General features: G+C 34.9%; 1 protein-coding gene and 3 pseudogenes across 1 annotated transcript; all 4 read right to left on the reverse strand.

Annotated features, from left to right (window-relative positions):
* Positions 1–1,897: 1,897 nt before the first annotated feature.
* On the reverse strand, positions 1,898–4,857 carry LOC132169735 (lysine histidine transporter-like 8; annotated as a pseudogene).
* Positions 4,858–6,172: 1,315 nt separating this feature from the next.
* Positions 6,173–9,529, reverse strand: LOC132167016 (lysine histidine transporter-like 8). Its single transcript, XM_059577908.2, has 6 exons — positions 9,165–9,529; positions 8,667–8,803; positions 8,133–8,375; positions 7,829–8,016; positions 6,880–7,011; positions 6,173–6,785 (listed from the first exon to the last, which is right to left on the reverse strand). The coding sequence occupies exons 1-6, from the start codon at positions 9,527–9,529 to the stop codon at positions 6,297–6,299; spliced, it is 1,554 nt and encodes a 517-aa protein (XP_059433891.2). The 3' UTR covers positions 6,173–6,296.
* Positions 9,530–14,131: 4,602 nt separating this feature from the next.
* On the reverse strand, positions 14,132–14,536 carry LOC132169720 (auxin-responsive protein SAUR68 pseudogene; annotated as a pseudogene).
* A 1,197-nt stretch (positions 14,537–15,733) lies between these two features.
* LOC132168189 (auxin-responsive protein SAUR67 pseudogene) lies at positions 15,734–16,131 on the reverse strand (annotated as a pseudogene).
* Positions 16,132–18,388: the final 2,257 nt, after the last annotated feature.

Below are 18,388 nucleotides of genomic sequence, written 5' to 3' on the forward strand. Positions count from 1 at the left end.
AATCTCCTCTAATTTTCTTGTAAACCATCTAGGCCAAATCCTATTTGATATCTCCTGGCTTCCACTACCATTAATGAACAATACCAAACCTAGAAATGTTGCTATGGTTGAGTGACTCTCACCCTCATCAAGTCAAAGGTGGGGGTTGTTATTTTATTCCTTCTTCTAAAAAGGCGAGGCATTCTTTCTTACAACCAACTCACAGCAACTAAAAAAAAACAACCCCTTTTTTTTATGTCTTCATCGATGGCACCGCATTAGTACGAGTGCTGCACCAAAAAAGAGCCCAGAGAGAGAGTGCGTTTTCTCTTTAAGGACAGGCTAGAAAGAAAAAGAAGCTACGACAGTGAAAAAGAGAAATCAGTGGTCGCTTGTCTCACAAAAGAAAAGTTCCTTCTTTCATTTTCATCTTTTGGAAAGAATCTATTTTTATATGATACTTGACAGTGCTTTGCTTTTTATTAGTTCGCATTCCATTTTTTATAAAAATTTCTTTGTGATTGCCTTCATATATGTAGATTATTTTGATGTTATTGTTTGTGATTATTTTGTCTTAATCAAAGTTGTGATCGATCGGGTAACGAGCAGAGACGTGATTTGTCGGAATATGCTGCAGATTTGAAAACTGATTGGGCCGTTGACATGCAAAGAGTTAAATAAAGCATATATCAAATTTAGATGGAAGAAATTTTTCATTTTATCTACAATATTGTTTTGTTAAAGGAACATGTTCTATTTTTATGAAATGAATAGAGAAGAAGAATTGTTATTGAAAAAACAAAATGTTTGAGGACAATTGGCAACCGGAATGCTAAATCCATTTTGAATAATGCTATTTCTTACACATTTATACTACCAAATCTCATTAGGCTAATGTTGTCGTGTTGTAGTGCCTATTGCTTTTACTAAAGGCTATTCCACCGGCTAATAAACATTACTACATCATCCTAATAAAATGAGAGTAGAGTGAAAGTGTAGTATATCCAATTTGCATAAATTAATAAATGATCAAATTAACCCCCACACCACCCCCCACCCCCACAAAAAAAAAAAAAAAATTCGCATTTGAATCATTACCATTTGTAGAGGATTTTTAGTCAAAAACTAATCATGTGATCAGTAACGTATTTGTTTTTGATAAGTGGGTTTTCTTGGTTTCTATATTGTCTTGTCTGATGATATATTAGTGTCCGGGCCACAGTTGTCCGTACATTAAAAAAAAAAAAAAGAAGAAGAAAGAATTGAGTCTATCAAACTAAGATGTGTTCAAAATGTACCTAAGAATTACATATATTTTTAATTCTTACATGCATTTTTTTTATTATGTAATTCTTACATGTATTTTGAGTACATGTTAGTTTAAACTTTAATATACTGAATTAGAAAAAATTATACTAATCCAATTTGAAGAAAAATTTTATCTAACGGAAGGAGAAAAAGGGAAGGTAGAAGCGGATAACTCAAATTTAGTAAAAGATCTGTATGAGTTGGGTATGACACTTGGGTTTGGGCTTGGGAGATGGTGAGGCCACAAAATTCTCCGGCCACAGAGACAAAGATGAGGAACCCAAAACACATTATTAATTACACCCTCAACTCATCCTTAGCGTGTGTGACACTATCCGTTAATTCTTGGATCAGTCATTTAAAAAAAAAAAAAAAAATTAAAAGCTTATGCACACTACTACATCAGTTCAATGAAATGAAAGTGGGATATGTGTGTACTAACAGATTGACAACATTGACAATTTCAAAAACTTGGTTGTAATACATTGTTAACTTTTAAACATTTTGAAGGCAAAAGTAAAAAAGTGTTGATTTTTTTTTTTTTTTCATCATTTAAATTTGATGTACTCAAAATCACCCAATTTGCAGCCTGTAGTCTTAATTAATTCCATTAGCGAGGCTTGAAAAATCTGACCCCAACAACACCTGTGGTAATCACAGCATACACTCCTGCCACAATCAAGAGCCCGCTTAGAGCCATTCCAAGCAACCCTAGTCCCCAGTTGAGCCACCACATTAGGGTTTACACCTTTGGTTTCTTAATCTTAACCCACATAAAACAAGGAAGAGCTAAAGTGAGAGGCAAGGAGAATCCTCCACTGAGACCTCCCAGGGTTCCATCAAATGAGATTGCCACTGCCAAAAAGAAGCACAAGAATCCGAACATAACCCGGTAGATCGCCCGGAGCCACCACGGACATGGCTGCTTCTTTCTGCTCGTGTACACTGACTCTATGCCATCAAATACTGGCATGGCATAGATTGGGAAGGAGCTCACCGCACTAAGTATGAGCAGTGAGCTTGTTAGTCCTAGAACATATCTTGAATATGTGTCATGCCTGTGAAACTTGTACAAGGCTATTAGCATGCCCCCTTCTTTTGGTATCTGTCACCCAAAGAAGAAACAAAATGTAAAAAATTTCAATCACTAAAGTTTTGTGCCCCACTAACGAGCAACGGGTGAGTGTGCTAGTGCAAAAGCTGTTGCCCGTTGTGAGTTAGAACAAGTAACATGTGACTGCACTAGTGTGAAAGTCATTGCGCTAACACGCATGCATATATATTTGTTTAGTTGCTAAAAGGGAGAAAAAAAAAAAGAAATACGTACACATTAAAAGAGGACAAATTTGAGGATTTTTAATTTGGAGAAGTAGAGATAGGGGAATATGTATATGAAACAGAGAAAAAGTAGCACCGTATGGCCATATGCCCAATAGCCTCCTATTGCAAGGGGGAACAAGCACAATCCGATAAGTAAATATGCAGATTTGACACCCTTCCACATTGGCACACGTGATGGACGCTTTCCATTTGAAGGCATGGTAGCCTACAAGAAGCCAAGTTCATAAAGAATTACTTAAGAGAAATCATTTATTTATTTATCCATTACTCCTTTAGAATACGATTGTATATTGAATCATAAACAGTAATGACAAGTTGAGGTGGAGTGCAAGAGACGAACTTTGAATTTTGATATAAAAGTGCTACTCAGATATGAACGGACTAAACATATTGAGATTGATTGTCACTTTATCTGAAGATATTAATATAATTTTAAAGGCTAATATTGTAATATATACCTGGATCTCTAGTATAAGATTATGGCCTCTAAAAGCAAACGCAATGATCCCGATTGCATTGATGACATCCAGAGGGGTGCTCGGTTGAACGGGATAAAGCAATTCCTTGGGCATTCTACGGCCCCCCGCGACTGGCACCGCCCACAGGAGCGTATAGCAGCACACAGATGATGAGACAGCTCCAATCAGAGAAACGCCAGCGATGGAGTTGAGATTGGGGAGCTGAGATAAAGCGATAGTGCCGCAGGTAAAGACCAAGTACCACTCCACAGTGGTTAATGGCCTGGAAATGCAGATGCCCTGACACAACATGTCGAAGAACATGTTCATTGTGGAGCCTCCGACGGTAGTTAAAAGCATGCATGTACCTGCTGATAGGTCTATGATTGGGAATAAGACAAACATCTTTGATATCTTGTCACCAGCACATGATAGAAAATTAACGAAACATTCATTTCTACTTCGACACTTCAACACTCAATCCTTAATGACACACAATATTGTTTGTTTCTGGTTCCCTCGAATGAGACTTCTGAAAATGTCACCTATCCTAATACTATTATCGTAAAAGCATGCTTAATTAACTGTGGAGTTCTGATAAGTTCATTGCTATCACGACTTTAAAATGCGTTGTTGTCATGAATGATGTAAGTATATATATAAGCACATCTACATTTTCAGGCGACGTGAGACGTCACATGTACAACAATTAATATTACAACTACCTTTAATGTGCTAATTGGATGATAACTCTCCTTTCATTTTTTTGTTTTTAAATTGAAATTCCAGTTTTTTATTCCATAAATTAATTGAGACCTATACTACCTACGGCTTTGTAAATCAAGACCCCAGTTGTTTATTTTTTATTTTTATTTAATAGATAATAGAAACAATTACAAAAATTTATAAAAATACAAGTCAACCATGAAAACCCAACCCTCCATGAGGTAAGGAGGTGGTGGAGGCATAGGAGGCCGTGGGGCATGGAATCCTTATATTTTATTAGAATAAGGAGAAAATCAATAGAGGTTTTCATTTAAAAATTCTTGTAGGATGCATCAAATGTATTAAATTATAAAAATTGGAGTCTCAATATCAAAAAGCATGAAAGTAGCCCTATATAGTGACATAATTTTCTTTCAAAAAAAGATTTTTTGAGCGTCTAGTTACAATCTTTTTGACCCAATTTTTGAAGGAAAGAAACTAATCATACGCCATGGAAATGGAATCCTCACCAAATGCAGCACTGCAAAGATCAAAGTATCTGCTGTAGCGCATTAATCTTGTTTCAGCTGCTTCATGGAGTTGCACCAGCAAGTAGATTGTGTAAAGTTGCCATATGAATGCTACACTCAAGCATATAACACCCCATGTCCTGCACCACCAAAAAAGATCACAAATATATTCAGAAATATATTGATATTGATATTATTGATTTATATTTCTTAGTAAATTTAACAGCAAAAAACCTAATTGCTTACCACCCAAGGGCAGTGAAGGCAACAGGCAGCACAAGGCTATGAATTCCAATTCCGGAACATAGAATATGGAAGGCGGCAGAGTATGCATTTCCATTTATGGACGTTGTAATTGGAAGCCAATAATTAGCGTCTTGGGGTTGAGGGTCAGTGGTGGCGGAAACGAACGCCGACAGAGATATAGACGACGAGCGGAACTGCCGGAAGGGAGGAGGAGTATCCCCTATTGCCGCCGGTGAAGTGTCAGTACTGGAGTCACCGGAAAAAGACATAATTTCCACAACTTTACCCATTTTTCTTTCTAAGTTTGTCTCCATTAGCTACTCCTTTGAGCAACTTGATATCAATGCACGACCGAGCACTCTGTCGGACCAAGCACTTCAAATTTGGACAAATATATAGGCAATGCATGGAAATATATTCATCATAAATCTTAATATACTCTAAAATTCTTTCTTCAATATGTTAGATTAAAAGAGATGGAAATGATATTACTAGTAAAACCTTGCCTGCTTTAAAAACCAATATATTGAACTATATATATATAATTGATTGAGTCACATGGGTATGACCAAAATTTAGTACATGAATTCATCAATCAAGTTCGTTAAGACGGCATGGTAATTGAAAGGCTGGAGGTATATATATATATATATAATCTCAGCCTGCAATTAAAAGAAAAGAAATCTCAGTGCCTTTTTAGTTAAGACATATATGCATTGACTATGCTATAGATTTCTGTGAATACAAGAATAAAGATTGAAAGTGTTACATAATCTTTTATCAAATAGAAAAGTTTGGTGTTCTTTTGTCTTCTTGTTCCCTTCTAGAGATGTTGAGAAATAAGGGGGGATATCCTCATATATCAAAAAAAAAGAAGCTATTAAACAATTAAGAATACAGTGACAGTTATCCTATAAATAGGCAAACACCAAAGTGTAAATAAAGGGTCAGATTTGCCGTAGCTTTGTAAGCTAGAAAATAGCTCTAAGGAAATAATGGAAAAAAAAGTAGTACTTTAGGAGTCCTTTATGAAAGAAGATGATATATATATATATATATATATATATATATATATATATATATATATATATATGTCATGAGGTCACTTTAATTAAGGCTCTGTCACGAAAAATATTTTTTGAAAAAATGGTATTTGGTATGATTAAATCATGGTAAAACAAAAAATATTTTTCGTTGACTAAGAAAATCTTCTTTAATTTCTATAAAATAGTTTCAATTGTTTAAAATCGTAAACTATATTTTGAGTTTGAGCTTCTCCTCTTTGCACGCACTCTCTTGCATTTCAATCTCTGTTGTAGCTGAAATATGCTACCGTCTCTCAAGTTCATCGGAATCGGAATATTTCACTGGCCATCAACAAACTGTAATCCTCTACTGGCTGCCAGCCGCCGTCATCGTAGTTTTCCAAAATATGTCACCGGCGCCATCGCTGATTTTTCATACAAGTTAACACCAAAAAAAGATTTTCATGGGAAAATCATTTCTCCAAAAACTATATTTACTTCAAAACAAATGGAGTCTAAAAAACTTGAAGTCAATGAGTATCATATTAATCATTCATTGGGCTTGGGCCAGGCAACCCATTTTGAGTAATGAACAACCCAAGTCCAAATCGGCCCAATAATGCTATTTCAACAGTTGCAAAAGCATTACAGTTACAAATACATGATGTTTTTTTACTGAGGCTTTTATTTCTTACAGCCAAATATTACTGAGGCTTGAAGAAATTCACCTTAACACCAGTTTCAATTACAACATACACTCCAGCTGCTGTCACAACCACACTTAATGCCATTCCAAGGACCCCTAGTCCCAAGTTAAGCCACCATCTTAGGCTGTACATCTTGGGCTTCTTAATCTTGAGCCACATAAAACATGGATAAGCTAAGGTCACTGGCAATGCGATCCCTCCGATTAGACCCGCCAGGCTTCCCAAGAACGGTAGGGCCACCGCCACAAAGAACATGATGTATCCAAACTTTGCTCGGAAAATTACCCGGAGCCACCACGGGCATGCCTGCTTCTTCCTCCTAGTGTACATGGACTCCATGACATCAAACGTTGGCATGCCGTAGATTTGGAACGAGCTCACGGCACTAATTATGACAAACAAGCTTGTTAGTCCTATGATAAATTGCGACGTGTCACGCTCGTGGAACGCATACAAGGCTGTTAGCATGCCCCCGTTTTCTGGTATCTGTTGATGAAATTGAACAAAAATTTTTATATTGGAATTCAGCATGACACAATTTTATGAACCAAAATTTTGTCACTTAAGGAAAATAGGGTACCATTTGACCGTATGCCCAATAACCTCCTATTGAAAGGGGGAATAAGCACATTGCTATCAGTAGATATGCAAGTTTTACACCCTTCCACATTGGCACTCGTGATGGATGCTTTTCGCTTGAAGGCATCGTGGCCTGCCACAAACAAGATTATTTAAAAATATTAAATTTAATTATTTAATTAATACTTTAAAAAAATAAAAAGTATTTACCAATATAAGCTAAGCGTCGTAATATATAAACCTCCCCAAAAATTATTTGTTTTTATGGGACATTAACCCATCTAAACTTATTATTATTATTATTTTGATGTCCCTAAAAGATATATATATATATATATATATATATATATATATGGCCATGTTTATATGCCCCTTAATTGTTGGGGAAAGGTGATCTCAATCGATTCCATGGCCATGAACAAGGGCATCATGTACGAATTATAAAGTCAACATCTTCGGCTCAAAAGTCAACTCAATGCAATTTGTCAAAATTCGGTGGTCCATATGATATTTTTTCTTGTATGAGATATTCATACCAAATCCTTGGAAGTAACGTGAAGAAGGCAAAAAACATGGGCAAGCCAGATAATTGTTCACATGGGTTGTCTCACAGAATCAAAACAAAAGTTTTCCACATGCATGACAACCGGATTGCTTGTTGATTTTCTAAGAACTTATAAGAAAGGAAGTCTATAAAATATGTTGATTTCAGATGCCAATAAGAGAGGAAAACATAATTTTATCACTTACGACAGCGATTTTCAAATGCCCTCATCGAGTTCGAATTCTATCTTCATGATCAAGTCACCTTTTATTTTAACTAAAATGTTTTATGCGTTGGACCTTACTTATTAAGTTTGGGTTTGAGTCTATACGTAGAGAAGAGTATTAAAATAATAATTAAATGATTAAATTTATCCTCAATATATATATATATATATATGATATACCTGAATCTCAAGTATAAGATTGTGGCCTCTGAAAGCAAAAGCAACGATTCCAAGTGCATTTAGGACACTAAAAACCTGAGCAATTTGTGTCTTTGCTTGCACTGGATTGTAGGACACATTGGGCAGCCTTCCCTTGGCCACTGACAGCACCCATATTAGCGTGCAATACCCGATAGCCGTGATAGCACCTGTTAAAATATTAATTAAATAATTAAATTTATTATTAAATATAATTAAATTTACTATTATTATTATTATTATTTATTTATTTTTTTAAAAGTGATAAATAGTGATTTAAGGCCACCTATCAATGACACCCCAGCAATGGAGTTCAAGCTGGGCAGCTGAGACAAAAGAACTGCGGCTGATGTAAACACCAAGTACCACTCTACGGTTGTTAGTGGCGGATCTGCCGCGCACGTGGCCCCGCACACAATCTGAAAGAACATCTTAGACGTCGATCCTCCGATGATGATCAGGGCCACGCATGTGCCTGCTGATAGGTAAAGGATTGGAAATCCAGCTAACAACTTCATAAGCTTGTCACCTGAGAGACCACAAATCAAGACAAAATCCAGCAAGCTTTTAAACAAAAAAACATTGCTATTTTAAGACCTCGGGGGGATTAGTCGGTCGGATAAAGAAATGCTAGCTACATGCACTCTCAGGTACAAATAGGTACACACTTTTTAACATGATAGTAAAAATTACAATTGAATTCAAAATTTAATAGTAATTTTTATTGTCACATTAAAGAGGGTATACTTAGAAGCACATCTGATAAGATAATTAAGGGATTCAACTTAAGCATATGTATGATCAAAACTCAAAAGCTTACCAAAAGTTGCACCACAAAGTTGCATATATCTGCTGTAGCGCAGGCCGGTTTCAGTTGATTCATGGAGTTCCACCAGCAAGTATAGGGTGTAAAGTTGCCATATGAATGCTAGAGTCAAGCTTATGATTCCCCATGTCCTAAAACCAAGCACTTGAGTGAGACAGCCTTGTTTAACCATGTAAAAACTAAGAAACTTGCAATAAAATGAAATATTAAAATAGAAAGGCAGAATAAAGAAAAAAAAAAAAAATTACGAGTGATTCGGTGTTAAACACTTATATACGTCTAACACTACAAAAGAGACCAATAGAATTATATTGTGCTCTTGTTCTTAATGATGTTTAAAAGATTAGTATGGTAATGATTTGATCTGATTACAATCAATTGTAGAATACAGAATATATACCATATCATATATTCTAACAAAAACTAAATACATATGATGGACCAAACTTCATATGATATCTTATTTTGACCAGGAAATTAATGTCTACTTACCACCCTAGAATAGTGAAGGCAACAGGAAGCACAAGGGCTTGAATCCCAATCCCAGAACATAGGGTGTGAAAGGCAGCGTAGTATGCATTCCCGTTTCTGGACTCGGTGATTGGAAGCCAAGCATCTTGAGGGTCAAGCTTTGTAAGGTGGAGAGCCCGCCGGATCGGGCTCCCCAAAGGAGTAATGAACCGTGGAGTTCGAGAAGCTTTCGGGGTGGTTTTGCCTGTGATTTCGGTTTGTGGGTGGTCATCGGCCGCCAGGAGCGGGGATCGAGACAAAGATGGGGAGTGAAACTGTGACGGAGGGGCTGAAATCGGTGGGCTTGGTGTTACTGGGGTGGAGCTTCTTTCCACAGCTTCATCCATTTCACACTTTCACAAAAACCATCAGTTGAAATGAAAGTCTATTTATAAGCCCATGGTTAGTTGGATAAACGATTTTGTTTTGATTTTGGTTCGATACTGTAGCAAAAAGTAATTGATGTGAAAAAAAGTAAGAATTTTTTTTTTTAATAGTGAAAAAGTAATAATGTTTGGTATGGAAAAATTAAAAAAAAAAAATTGTTTTGTAGTGACTTTTTTATTTGATAAGAGAATATTAAAAAAATAAAAAAGTGAGATGAATAGTGCAGTGCCAAAATCATGGAAAAACGTTTATCAAACAAATATGTACAGAAGAAAGCTTTGCCCTTCTCTTTTTACTGCTTGACTTGGACCAAGTACTAATTATCCTTTGGAATAAAGGAGGAAAACATGAAAGTCAACGGATATACAAACATATAATTAATTAAATTGATATTCTCTTATTCAAATGAATGGGAAACAATCCTATTCCAAATATATATATCAAGAGGTCAAGACGTTGAAGGCTGCCTTAATTGTGTTCACAATTAATTTTCCCATTGAAAAAAAGGAGCCAAAAAAAAAAAAAAAAATGCAAGATTGACCGTCAATTTAAGTAGTTAATGTGACCATCTTTACTTAATGAAATGGTTGACCAAAAAATTTGATTGACTTGTTAATTATACACTCTTAATTATTTGATCAATTGTACATAGACAATGGATATCTAGAATACACCTCACATATAATTAATTAACTTAATATTCTCTAATTCAAATAAATGGGAAACAATCCTATTCCAAATATATATATCAAGAGGACAAGTTGAAGGCTGCCTTAATTGTGTTCACAATTAATTTTCCCATTGAAAAAATGGAGCCAAAACAAAAAAAAAAAGAAATTGAAAGATTGACAGTCAATTTAAGTAGTTAATGTGACCGTCTTTACTTGATGAAATGGTTGACCAAAAAATTTGGTTGACTTGTTAATTATACACTCTTAATTATTTGATCAATTGTACGTAGACAATTAGGTTAATATGTAAATATATTTCAAATATTTTTCAAGTATAAAATGTGAGATAAATGGAAAATATTGATATATGTATCTAGGTAAGCAAAGTGATCATAAAAGGGTGAGATCCAATTAATGTTAGGTAAAAATTTAAATATAGAATTTAATGAACACTTACTTTATAGCATTGACTATCATCATCGAAGTGAAGAATATTCATTTTAGGGACAAGATTTTGTTTTATTACATCTAATTGTGTAGTGTCAGTGTACATAACGCCATGTTATTTAAAAATTTTAAATGATATAGTAACATATACACCATTAAATCCATAAAATTTACTTCAAACCAAAATAGATGAGTAATTTGCTTCTTATTCATGCTCATTAGACTATCTCCTAGCTAGCTAGAAGCCTATTGGATAGGATTTATAGGTCAATTGATTGCCAATTGAACTTCCAAAGTATATTTCTTGTGTGCACCATCTCTAGTGCACATTTTCAAACTACCTTAATTGGTCATCAAGCTTTTTGGTCTTTGTGCCGAGAAAATATAGGGTCGCGCCATTTATTTGATGCATTCTCTTTTAATTTTTGTTTACTCATACTAATGGGGTCGTTTTGAGACTTATTGTTGGGTTGCATAGCCCTTTATTGTTTGTTATAATCTCTTGTTTAATCTATAAAAAATAAAATTAAAAATAAAAACTTCCAAAGTATTAGTTATTGTTGGAAATGAATGTTTTTTTTAGAGAGTGATGCAATTTGAATTTTTAAATTCCAAAATTTAAGCCTAGAAAGACTTGAAAAATGTCACCTATTAATGTGAATAGGAAGAATTGTTGTGGGTGGAGATTTACTTGGCTTATTTGGAAACCATTGACCGGCAAGTTCACTGTCTATGGAGTCAACTATAATTGACATTAACAAAAATGTTTGAAAAGCATGGTCAGCATGTATCTTTATTTGTATGTCTTGGCTCTAAGATTTTTCCTTTTTCTTTTGCAACAAGAAAAAGGAATAAAAAATTAGAATCGTTGAATTCACATTAGGCTCACTAAGGGCCAATTTAGGTTTGCGTTTGAAGCGTCTAAAGGGCGTTTAACACTCAAAAAGTTTATTTGAAGAAAAAAGTATCCGTTTAGTAAAAGAAATTAGAAATGTTTTTAAGGGTCCAAAAAGCCAAAAAATGACCAAGGCAAAAGCTTAAAAATGAAACTTTTGTCAAAAAACGTTTTTTAACTAAAAAACTCTGTTTCTCAAACGGACTCTAAAGCATATTAAACATTTTCCCTCATTCAAATACTATTATAACATTTTTTAGACATTTTTTAGACCATTAGATATAATGAAGGGCTCAGATTTAAAAATTTGAGAATCTCATATTCTAAAAAATCTGAGGGGATCTCAATCCCATATTAAGATTGACTGGCTGGTAATGATCATATTGGTAATTTGAATCAAGTTTGGCTCGCTTCCTGTGAAAGAATTGCTCGAGATCTTTCTGTGCAAAAATAATTTGTAGAAATTACTTCGAGCGGAAAATAACCGGAGTTCTGCTCCAACCTTATAATCTTCGCTGTTTATTTTTGTACGGGAGATTTTCAATAATTTTTGCACCGAAGGCAAGCCAATTACTTCACTTGAATCAAGAATTAGGAGGGCTTAGGCTATTTTTACAAGTCTGTAGTCGCCATAAGTCTGAAAATGTGAGTTTACATTGCTTTGTTTGGAAAGAAATTAAAGGAAACGTGATCGACCAACTAAGCTTCACCAAACCCTCCCCTTCTACTCCAACAAAGTTATAAAGAGAAAAAAATCAGAAAAAGGAAAAAAGAAGAAGAGGGAATTCACACCAGCTGTGGTGGTTTCCATTATTTGACCAACCAATGAATCTTCTTTATTTATTTTTTTGGGTAAAGGAAATGTAATTTAATTGAATGACTTGAACCAATGAGTCATTTCGAAGATTTCTTCTACACTATCTTGATTTTGTTCCCCTTTTAAAGTCAAGTCACACTCCATTAGCCCTTAATTTAATCATTTACCCCTGCTTAATTTCCGTATGCATTGCTAAAATATTCCAGACTTTATGGGAACCAATGGGAAGCCGCGCCAGTTGGTAGCTACAAGCTTTGGATAATCACAAGCCTGCACACATGTTAAGCAAGGCACAACCGCTACCTTACATAAACGGTTTATTTATTGTCATTCTACTAACTTAAGAACATAAACATTAATTTTTGAAAAACCCAAAAATATTAAATAACACTTGTTACTTATTGAAATAGGTTGCTCATTAAGAATATTGCTGCTACTAGGCTTTGTGCAAGGACTCACAAGTTAGGCCTACCACAAAATAAGCTTCTAGGGTGCCAAGAATTCATGGTAAACAAATCCACGTGAAGGTAGGGGTCCTAGGGGAAAAATGCATGTTTGGATTATATATATATACATATAATTTTTTTTTGGTCCCTAAAAAATTCTTCTTTTTTAGTTTTGCCCCCAAAACTAAAATTTTAATCCCGCCCTTCTGTCTAGGTGAGGCATTTTGTTTTGTATATATATGAGTTAAGAAGACAAGTTTGTTACACACTTGCACACCAAATATCCATCAGCTGCCTATAACGAAGAAATGTGCGGCTCAAAAGAAGCTATGAAATTGAAATTGATAAAATTTTCCTTCAAATTGAATTGAAAGAATTTTCTCAAACCCGATCAGCAAATAATGCTAATTTTTCGATACTGAAGACCACGTTTTTAATAGTCCAACCCTCAAGCCTAGTTATAGAACTGCATACAAAGTAAGGGGAGCTATGGCCTCTCTTGGTTTTCTTTTTTTTTTTTTTTAATCCCTATTAGAATTAAATTTGATTCCTTATTCATATTTTGACCCTCCAAATGAAATTTTTTGATTTCTTCCCTGCCCTAGCCCATTTAAAATAGTCACAAAGGTCCAGGCACATGATGGGGTTAGCCGGCCCATATCTCCTTCGAACATATGTAGGAGCTATATGTCATCTCCAACAAGCAAGATTTATTGCATAAACATGTCACTCAACAAATTCTACTACTTATATCTGTTTAGATAGAATGTTTAGTTATGTCATTGTCTACAGCAATTTCACAATATTGTTTCATATGAATCAAAATGGATAAGATTATAAAATGGATAAGTTAATAACACTTACTAGGAACTAATGACAGGATGAGACTAGACGAGAAAACCGCAGGTGTTCCTTCAAGTCGGTTAGCCATACCCTAATCCAACCCCACCAAAGACACTAATAAACACGTAGCCGGTGAAGTGAAAATTAATTTGGATAAATAATTAAATTTACCATTATCCATTACAATGATCTTGAATTTGAACTATGACATTTGTTATATGTGATTATCTACACTGAATCCAACTATTATTAACTTGAATCTAAGCTGTGTATGATTCTTTCCAGATTTTTATAGAAGTGATGCATCCTCCTGATTTGTAGGCATAAATGATAAATACCATATTTTTTTTATCCAAAAGACAACCAAACATTAAAGAAATATAATTGAAAATTCTATTTTGAGTATCATTATATCCATATAAATCATTTACAGTACATGTTCTTCAAAAGCTGCAGATTAGTGTTTGTTGGTTAGGTGGATCTGGAGCTCCATATGAACATGATGGGCAGCAACCCCTCTCTATGGCTATGGCCAATGCTTTCTCCAGATTTTGCTCTATATTGTGTTGGATCATAGCAATTACATACTCCATAGAAGCTGCATCACATGGCAACTTAATAGGCCCATTTCTCGGCAGCCCAAACACCTCTTCTGCCATTCTGAACAGCTCCTTGAAGATTTCCTTGTTAAGATACTCTAATGGAAGCACAAAGCGTCTCTGGTCAGCAGTGTACATAACAAAGTGACCCTTTCCAGTGGATCTTGGAAATGTGATTCTTTTTCTCTTGATATTGGTGACCTTTTGCCACCTCCTTGCCATTGTGATGAGCTTCTTAGCACTGATCATTTTGTGGGAAATATTGCAGAGAGAAATTTGAGATTGAAGAAGAAAGGGGAGGTCTGTTGTTGTCATGGATAGAAGGCAATGCAGGGATTTGGTTATATATATTCACAAGCTAGGGAAGGGAAGAGACAGCCCCTTGAGTGAAACTTTTCCTCTGCAGGGATTCATGGGAAGCAAATCCATGTGATGTCTAGTTTTTGGTGCTGTTTGGGAGGTGGCATGTTTCCTATGTTTGATAATCAGTCAGCACATTACTGTGGAGCATATATAGTGCCGTATAAGATGAACCAAATGCTTTCAAATTCTCATAATTCTGAATATTTGACAGGATTGAAAGATAACCAAGTTGTGGCTGGTTCTGTTCTGTACAACTATGAGGTGAAAAGACAGCTTGTTGGACCCAACATGTCCATGAACTGCCTAACAACAGAACATGTGGCTCACAGATCTCTGCCTGTATCAATGCATCATATTTGGGACTAATAAAAAAATATTGAGAAATAATTGAAATATGAAATGAATGACCGGAACAAGGTTTGAATTTTGCATTACCCTCCATTCCCCCAAGCCCGTGGCATTGTCATCCCACCAAAAAACCAGTCTCTATGCACTAAATGCTATGGGGGATCACGCCATATAAGCTTTGAGAGACCACATCACATAGAGTTTAAAGGGATACAGGGGTGATCAAGGAAGATGTATAGCATTATTCTATCATGCAAACTTGCTACTTACCCTTAAAGTTTAAGATGATAAGAAATGACAAATTTAATCATTTAATTTACATTCTAACACTCTCTTTTACATGTGGGTTCAACTTTCTCTTAATAAATGAGACCCAATACATTGAATATTAATTGAAATGGGAAATGAATGTTTGAGACAGGATTCGAACTCAGAACTTAACTCTGATACAATATTAAATCATTGATCTATTGCTAGTAGTTAGCCCTTATGCGGCCTGGAGTTTAAAGCATGTGGCCTGAATTTTGAGACGTAGAAACAACCGCAGATGCTTAATTAAGTAAACAAGAATGTCAATTTAAACTTATCCAGGATCACTATACCTAAAATGATAACCTTATTTGATTTTGGTTTGCAATGTTGAAAATTCTTCGCAATGAACTAATTTCAACTTCCATTTCTTTGTAGAATGAAAGCAGAAAATAAATATTTTCAAACAAGTGCCAAGTTTATTGATCAGAAACAGCAAACAAGTAATTGCTGGTTTGTATGTTCTTCATGGAAAACAGATGAGAATGAGCAGGAACTGGCATAAGCAAGGCTTTCTCTACATCGTTACTTGCACCTCGTTGGATTAACTTGACAATGTACTCCAATATGATTGCATCACAGGACAATGTTAAAGGCCTATCTCCAGGCAGCCCAAACTCCTCCTCAGACAATTTTAAGAGCTCTCTAAATATCTCAGAATTGAGGCACGATAAGGGAATCATGAAACGTCTTTGATCAGCTGTGTAGACAACAAAATGGCCCTTATCAGCCACCACTGAGCTACATCTCTCCCTGTTCCTCTTGATTGTAGACAAATTCTGCCATTTCCTTGCTCTCTTGATGAGTTTCTTTGAACTTATCATCATGCTGGGAAATACTGAAGAATCTTGTTTGCAGAGTGGAGTAGTGGAATGCAGAGAGAAATGGGTAAACTTATATATAGAGATATATATGAATGATTCCCCTAGAAACTCTCATAGTTGTAGTTTTTTACAAGGGATGAATTCATCCCTTGTAATACCTGTTTTCTTGCCAAAGTCGCTTTAACATTATAATAGTTGTACATAATTTAGAGTGATGACAAACTAGTTGCATTGTTGTGTGGACTTCACCACAAAATGATTGGAGAAATAAACAAGAAAGCAATGACATTAATAAACTCTTTTTGGTCAAACTACATTAATGACTGTAATTGTTAAAATAAAGTGAAGGTGTCTCAAAATTTTCATTTACATAGTAAACGAATTTTGCTTGTTAGGTTAATTGTATTTCATGACATATTCGTGGAGTACTACTATTCATTGCACATGATCAAGCCCATATAGAAAATTGATTAGTCCAAAACATGATATGTATATATATATATATATATATATATATATATATATGCATTTTGGTGAACTATTTATTTGTCCAGTCAAGTGAACTTTGTATTATCACCAAGTGGTATGCATGCTGTGAAGTTGTGAACTTTGGAAATCAAGGGTTCCCCGCTATGGATGCCGGAGCATTAGCCTCGTTGGGCTTCTCTTTTGGCTGGATCTTTGGTCTGGTCCGTACCAGGCTCATTCTAGATCCATCAATACTCAACATGTGGGATATTTGTGCGGTACGTAGCATTATATACTATGTATAGTTTTTGCAACATTGATTAAAAAAAATCCAAGCTGTCATAGAGAAGCATCGTGCTATAACTTTTGCAAAAAACCCTAGAATATGCTAGAGCATTCAAATATATGTATATAAGGCCAAATATATATAAGACATTAGTACGCATTTTGCACATTATTATATTACTGAGCCAAACACCACTTGCCTTTTGTCCTAGAGCCCACTACTAATTTGGGCGTCGGAGTCTCTCTTAGACTGGCGAGCTTCTAATGACTTCTACCTTGTTTTGCAGATGAAGCTCCTCTTTGGAAAGCGACTTGAAGTCACTATGGTAATTCATGCACCAAGATGAGTCATCATCCAAACTACACCTTTTTAAGAGTGGAATGCTCATTTATCGCTTTCTTACTAAAAATATATATAAGAATCACATAACATATTTCTATTAATATTTTGTTTAGTATGAAAAGTCTTATGCATTTACATGATTATCTAGGGATAAAGGCAAACATATAAGAAAAGGAAAAGGGGATCAGAGTTGGCCACTAGTATATTCCGAAAGATCTTTTATTTGATACTCGATGGTAAATTCCTTTAGAAGGAATATCTTTTATGATTCTTTCGGAGTCTCTTTCGTAAACTTGTCTTTTTGATCAAAAGCTTTCACAAATACTAACTTTTTTTTTTTTTTTTTTAAATGGATTAATTTGTTTATTTTCAAGAATTTGCGTGAAGCTTTCTGTAATATTGTTCTTCATTATCTCCATCTTGTTGGAATTTTTGGTTTCCTCCAATACTTCAAAACTTAGAGGTAACAAAAATTGCATGCTTTCTATTCTTAACCACGAATAAATCTTACATATTATCTCAATAGCTTGTTTGAATAATGACTTCCATTTTCATGTTCACTTTAATGTTACAAATAATGTGTCAAGTGTCACAAAATTTTCAACGCCATATAAAAGATTGATTAGTTCAAAACATGATATGTTAAAAAAAAAAAAAATTCAAAATTTACATATATATTAATGCATCTTGGTGACATTTATTTGTCAAGTCACGTATTATCACCAAGAAGTGGCACGCACGCTATGAAGTTACCATGAAACTTCGCACCATATATATCACTACAAAAAAAAACCGGATTTAGTGACGCTTTGGATAGTGTCGGTTTAAGAAAAAGACACTACAAGGCATCAGTTTTTGTTCAACCGACATCATTTTTAATTTGGTGTCAGTTGAACATTAAACCAACACTATTAAAAAATCGGATTTAGTGACGCTTTGGATAGTGTCGGTTTAAGAAACCGACACTACAAGGCATCAGTTTCTGTTCAACTGACTTCATTTTTAATTTGGTGTCGGTTGAACATTAAACCGACACTAATAATAGTGTCGGTTTAATGTTCAACCGACACTAATAATAGTGTCGGTTTAATGTTCAACCGACACCCTCTTTCTACACTTAATGAAAATAAATCCCTACACCTACTGAGATCCAGGGAAAGA

Source organism: Corylus avellana, chromosome 2 (genome assembly GCF_965113065.1).
Source record: "Corylus avellana chromosome 2, dhCorAvel1.hap1.2, whole genome shotgun sequence".
In the NCBI taxonomy this organism is placed as follows: Eukaryota; Viridiplantae; Streptophyta; class Magnoliopsida; order Fagales; family Betulaceae; genus Corylus; species Corylus avellana.

What these genes read in the sequence shown, in the direction of transcription:
- LOC132167016 (XM_059577908.2), bottom strand. Translation starts at nt 9,529, where the DNA reads ATGGATGAAGCTGTGGAAAGAAGCTCCACCCCAGTAACACCAAGCCCA. An exon ending in TGCTGGGGTGTCATTGATAG is followed by an intron (nt 8,017 to 8,132) that starts GTGGCCTTAAAT and finishes ATATTTTAACAG; the next exon opens with GTGCTATCACGGCTATCGGG. An exon ending in ATTGGGCATACGGTCAAATG is followed by an intron (nt 6,786 to 6,879) that starts GTACCCTATTTT and finishes TTTCATCAACAG; the next exon opens with ATACCAGAAAACGGGGGCAT.